This window comes from Anser anser (assembly GCF_964211835.1).
Source record: "Anser anser genome assembly, chromosome: 2".
In the NCBI taxonomy this organism is placed as follows: Eukaryota; Metazoa; Chordata; class Aves; order Anseriformes; family Anatidae; genus Anser; species Anser anser.
The window spans coordinates 129,237,434-129,243,433 of record NC_139721.1 but is presented as its reverse complement, the minus strand read 5'-3'; the positions used below and the strand labels follow the sequence as shown (position 1 = coordinate 129,243,433).

Below are 6,000 nucleotides of genomic sequence, written 5' to 3'. Positions count from 1 at the left end.
CCTGTTTACAAAGCACTTCAAACAGACATCACACCATAGGTACCAAGTGTTATTTGTGTGTGAAATAGCCAGGTTTGGCCTAGTGGTTCCTACAGTTTATGAGTGGAATGGATGGAAGGAGCAGACAAGCCTCAGATGCGTTACAGAGCACTCACTGCTCATCACAGTCTCTGACTTTCATACTCCAGACAAGCTGAGAGAAGGGAGAGGAAACCAGAGAAGCAGCAGCAGGGACAAATGATGCGAGGGGAGAGCATTTGCTCCCCTCACTAAGAGGATCAAGTGCTGATAAGCAGACTCCTGGGAATTTGAAGATAGATGTACTCCTACCCTCTCCCACAGGGACTTCTCACCGTGGCTCCAGGCCCCTCTTAGACTGTGCAGTGACGATAAGGAACAGCTGAGACCCCATTAATATAATCTCTGCTTCTGAAAACACCTACTATTTATCAGCATTAGCAAGACCCACCAACCAGAGAGGTACCAGTGGCTCTGAATGGAGCCAGGCTCCCAAGCCAGGCCCACACTGCATCCACCTCACAAACACAGGGAGGGGCTGCAGAACTGAAGAAGTATGAGCGTAAAATATTCTGGTTAGGAATAAAAAGGATGTGTGATAGGCAGGAAGGCACAGAGCCCGGTCTTCATTAAGGTAGTTTTTATATTTTGAAAAGCAATATTAAAAAACACTGGAAAATGCAAGATAAATGTAACAGTTGCTTCTACAAGTTTTAACCTTGTATTGCTTGGCCATTTTGACATATAAATTATTGCTTACTAGCTCTCATAAATACACAACACAATTAATATGTACAGAGGCAGACAAGCATGAAATATGAAAAGGAAAACATTGGCAACATTGATTCTGGTAAATCAGATTATTTCATACATACCAGGTCTCATAGCGGTGGATAACTACTAGCTGTAGTCCCTGAGAAGTTAGGTAAATACCTTGATTTGGGGTTTTCTGTTTTATTACTTTTAATGCAAGCTGACAGCATTATGGCACCCAGAGAGAACATAACAGGCAGGTGTTCTTACCTCAGCTCACTGACTTCATCCCAGTATTTCTTAACAGTGTAATAAGATGACAATAAATAGGCTATGCAAATAAATATTACTCTGCTAAAATGTTTAGTATTTACATCTTTCTTTGTAATTTTACAGCCGCGTATCTTATTGTTTCAATATATTTTTATTTATTTTTTTGCCAGTGTCATGCAAATGCAGTTAACTTCTATCTGAAATGGGGCTAGAATCAAACAAGTAATGGAAGCATCTACATTTGATGCAGCAAAATCACACACCAAAGGTACAGAGTGACCTGGCTTTTTCCGTGGTTTTGTCTAATTACTCCTCCTAGCTACTCATGAAAATATGCGATATATTTAGCCTCAGGTGTGACTGTGATATACTGAACTTACGGGATTCATGGATTTTATCCACGTAACATAAATGTGCTATTAGGCAAGGATGAACAGTTTAAAAATCACAGTTTTACCTGTGCTGGACCCCAGGAGAGGCTATGTAGTGCCCCTGGCATTTTCACAGGGTTTGTTTCTCCTCCCACCACACCTTCAAAGTGCTTGCCAGTCTGAAGCCCAGCTCTGCAATACTTTAGGTGTTGAAGGAAGACTTTGACAGGCCTTTTTGTTTGTTAGACATATTATTTGGGCTACTTGCCTTTCCTTCAAGGTAACAGTTTTAAGACCCATATTTTCAATGTGAAATTGATGCACCAAAGTCGGCCCCTCAGACCATTAAGTCATATTCAAATAATAAAGGCCACTATGAACACTAGTTCGTAAAGTTTTAAAAAATAGTCCAGTTAGCCAGAACTTGGATAACATGCTTAGTGCTGGCTTTGTGCCTTCAAACTGTTTTCATGCCAGCTGTAAGGGACAGACAACACCCGATTCAGTATGAAGTTACAGTGGTGCAGAAAGCAAATGCTCAGGCTGGCTCGAAGCCCACCAGTACAACGTTACCCAACAATTTGCTTCAGCCAGTTTGAACTGGCAGTGAGGAGCCTTCAAGCTGGCTTTAGCATACTTTAAAATCAAAGCCAGAGCAGTTGTCTTTTATATATATATATATATATTTATTTTTTTCCCCTCCCTTCTTCCATTTCCTTTATTCTTCTCTGGCACTGCTGCTGCTTCAACAGCATTAACCACCAAAACTATCACAGAGCTGAATGCAGTGAACCGCAAATACTTTCTTATGCTCCCTCTCCCACAGATTTCAACAGAACAACTTGTGGAATAACATTATAACATATGTGCTAATGCTTGCAGTCAGGTCTACATGCAGGCTCTTAAAAATAATGTCGTAGTAATGAGATTTCACAAGGGGGAGCTCAAAAACCAGCAGACAATGCAGGTAATGCAACTAGGGTGGGGATTCAGGGAGTGCTGGAGCCAGAGGAAGAACTGCAACAGAACAAGAAGCAAATTCAACCCATGGTTTGTGTTCTTACACTGCAAAAAGGGAGTCCACTGCAGCTAGTATCCTCATCTGAACAGTTTTGGTCTGTTTGCACAAAAGACTTATTTACAGTATGTGCAGTCACATCTACAGAAGAACATAGGAAATTTTTACTCCATGGCCAGCAAGAGTTTATTTTTTCTTTCTTTTTACTGGGTAAAAAGAAGATTTTTTTTCTTAAAAAAAAAAAAAATCATATAGTATTTGATAATAACAAAGTACAAGCAAATACATTTCTGAAACATCTGTTTCCTTTACAATAGATCTATACAATATTTCACAGACGGGAAAACTGAATCCATTCTACAGATTTCCCCCACAGACTACTTATTAAAGCTGCTTTTTAAAAATCCCTTTAAACCAGAGATAACACAATGATGAAGAGCATGCTACTTCAGTAGATCCACATTTCAGTAAAGGAGTATCTTCTTGGAAATCTTCCTCATGTGGAAAACATAGGATAGAGACGGGCAAAGTGGTGCAACGTATCCACCTTCCTGCTCTGCAAAGGGACTGTTACTGCAAGTCTGTGTATGAACGCGAGTGCCAGGCAGAGCAGCACACATTATTTTGTGTAGCTTCTTCATGCTGAAAACCGGAGCTATGGTGACAGTGGTGTGTAGATTTAGGTCAGCTGTAGACAGGACATTAGAAATGCTGCCTCAGTATGTGCCCAGAAGTACTACTATTAACTACATGAAAATTGGCTAAGGAAAATATGTGAGGTGCACAGAAGCAGTAAGGGACCCAAATGCTGACAGCCTGATGTGTATGCAGGTCGTTACACTGGTACCCTGAAGGGTGTACAGTGCTATTCTTTAGGAACTGGAAGCTTGTGCAAGTTAGGTGAAATTTTACCTGCTGAAACAGAGCATTTCCAGAAGGTTAGTTAGGAATGTAGGTGAGCCTAGGCATTGCCTCTGAATTGACACAAAGGAGGGTGTAATACAAGCTGAAAAAAAAAGTAGCTCCTGCCGTAACAGTCTATAACTCTTCAGCTGCAGAAGCTAGTACTAAATCTGAGATAAATGAAAAGGAAGAAAGTAACGCATTTTCTGTGTACAAACAATTGTGTCCAGAAACTGCAACAAAAGTGGATTGGCTCCTACGGTGTGTTTTATAAAGCAGATTCTTAAGGGACCATTACAGTATCAACTGTTTACTGACCTCCAAATTGTGACACACTCTTGAAGTTCCCCTGGTGTGCTGCCTTTTTATGTTCCAGTTCTTGGCTGTCCACAGTTATCCCAAACAAAATGCTCCAGTGGACGCAGGGGAGCTGCCTGGATTGCACAGTATTTTTGGCAACCTTGAATTAGTGAGGTACACACTGCGAAGAATTGCGAACCCCCTTGCTTCATGTTGCTTGCTGCAATGGTTTGCTGCTGTGTCACGACGCTTCCTTTCTAATACTGGCAGAATCTGCATTGAAAGCTACACTGGACCAAACAATATTTTCACAGAAACCAAGCTCTTGAGCTCAAAGAACACTGCTCCGCTTGGTGACGAGCGGGGACGGCACCAAGCTTGCCCTGTAGCTCTGTGAGCAGCTTCTTTGCTTGCTCTGCCCGATTTTCCTGTGCATGTTGTGTGAGCTACTGATAAAACTCAGTAAACTGTTCTCATATAGGGAAGCAACATGCTTGGCATAAACATTCACTTAATTCAAAGTGCTGCAGTTACAAGGTTATACGAAGCTGTGTACGCTCACACGCGCGGCTCTATCCTGTGAGAAAGCTCGAAGAGAGCTTGCTGGTTGTCGATGACATGCAGGTGGTGGACGTATGGCTTCAGTTCGTGGTGCTCTTTCGAAGGAACTTCATTGCCTACGGGACAGAGAAAGGGAAGGAATCAGAGAGCTGAGCCTTGCCTGCTGCTCATTTCTGCGTGCCAGCGACCCAAAGGACTTGCCACTTCAGTGCAACCCATGAGGTAACAGATACAGGAAAGGGGAGGAGGAAGGAAGAAGTAGACAACACCAGCCAGCTAGCATGCATGTAGGCGTAGCAGGAGGGGTAGGCGGGTGGCAAGACACTGAACTTCCCAAGAGGAAGATGTGCTCCTGCTGGGAGCATGTGCAGCATGTCCCCTGCCAGGGCAGTGCAAGGGCTCCCTCGTGCTGCTCTGGCAGAGCAACAGGTAACCCCAAGCGTGGGTGGGTGATCCAGCCTGTAACTCTTACACAGTTTCAGCACAAATAGGTAAGACAGCAGGCCCCTCAGTCATTTCCTTTGGAGCAGGTGAAAGGCAACAGTGCAGCAGACGGATGCTGAAGTACTTCAAAGCTGCTTTGGCAGGCCCCTGGGTTTTCATCTGTTATGCTTTTGATTTCTGCCTAATAACAGTCTTGCTGCTCTTTCATGGGAGCTTATATGGCAAGAGGAATCAGCTGTAAAACTTGCATGTTCAAGGGTGGCTTGAATAGCATGTGTTTTCTGCTACAGTTGCTAAGCTTGGCATGAGTTTTTGGGAACTCACTGCCTGTGAAACCTTCCAGCATTGCTGGTGACATTGACAGCAGAGGCAGGAAAGGAAAAGCTAAGTCCATTGCTACTGAGACAGCCAGAGGAAACAACGAGACATTGCCCTCTGTTGCTGACTGCTGACAAACCGGCGAAGGCTGAAGAGCTCTGTTCCAGTCCTTGTCCTCAGGGAATTTTTAATAACATTACCATAAATTAAAGAAGAAAACCCTTAAAACTCCCCAAACCAATCAGCTTAACTTGCATGCTCCCTCCCTCTCTTTTGTTTCATTATCATCCTTTTTTCCACACTTCCCAGCTACATGAGAACCTTTCCAGGAACCAACCGTCCTACTCATTTCTACTGAGCGCTATTTGATGCTATGCAAGTAACATGGGATGTCAAAGCAGCAGCTTCTGCATGCAGCTGCTAATGGTGTTCCTGGGAAGCTATTTTTAGGAGCTATTTCTGAGCACCTATCTGACTTCAGAAATGTGGACAGGACAATGTGATAAATCTGTGTCAGAATATATCAGTGACCTTTCTGGTCCTAGGGAATAGATCACAGCAGCTGTGCTGCATGTATTGAGAAACATTTGTATTTCTCATTAACACCTGAAATTACAAAAAACTTCAACTGTGTTATTTGTTCAGGCTGCCTTGCCTGATTTTGGAAGTGCTATTATTTGTTTTCAGGATATAAAAGCATTATTTCCATTAAAAATGAATTTTAGTCTTGCTTGAAACCTAATCAGCTTCTGATCCAGAAAGACACTTACTAGACAAGATACAGTTCATAAACAATAATAATATTCCTTGCTTGGCTTTGTTTGAATTCTTTCCTATAGTAAGGTGCCTGCTGCTCTCAGGCCAATCTGGGAGTTGATGCAGTAGAAAGATTCACATTCCTGAGAGCAAAATAAGCCCACTAGAAAAGGAAACTGTCCATAAAGTCTCAATAAATATTCAGTGAATTCATTTCATGCCTAAACGAATCTAACCAAAAAAAAAAAAAAGTGTGCCTACAGGGATATCTGTATAAGCTGCTTT

At 42.5% G+C, this 6,000-nt stretch overlaps 1 protein-coding gene across 5 annotated transcripts in view; it reads right to left on the bottom strand.

The window, feature by feature from the left end:
* Positions 1–643: 643 nt before the first annotated feature.
* Positions 644–6,000, bottom strand: part of RAPGEF5 (Rap guanine nucleotide exchange factor 5) — a 161,342-nt gene continuing 155,985 nt past the window's right edge. For all 5 annotated transcript variants that reach the window (XM_083824523.1, XM_083824524.1, XM_083824526.1 and 2 more), the window contains one exon: positions 644–4,313. In XM_083824523.1, coding sequence (XP_083680649.1) covers positions 4,195–4,313 — 119 coding nt within the window. In that variant the 3' untranslated portion in view covers positions 644–4,194. The remainder of the gene's footprint in view (positions 4,314–6,000) is intronic.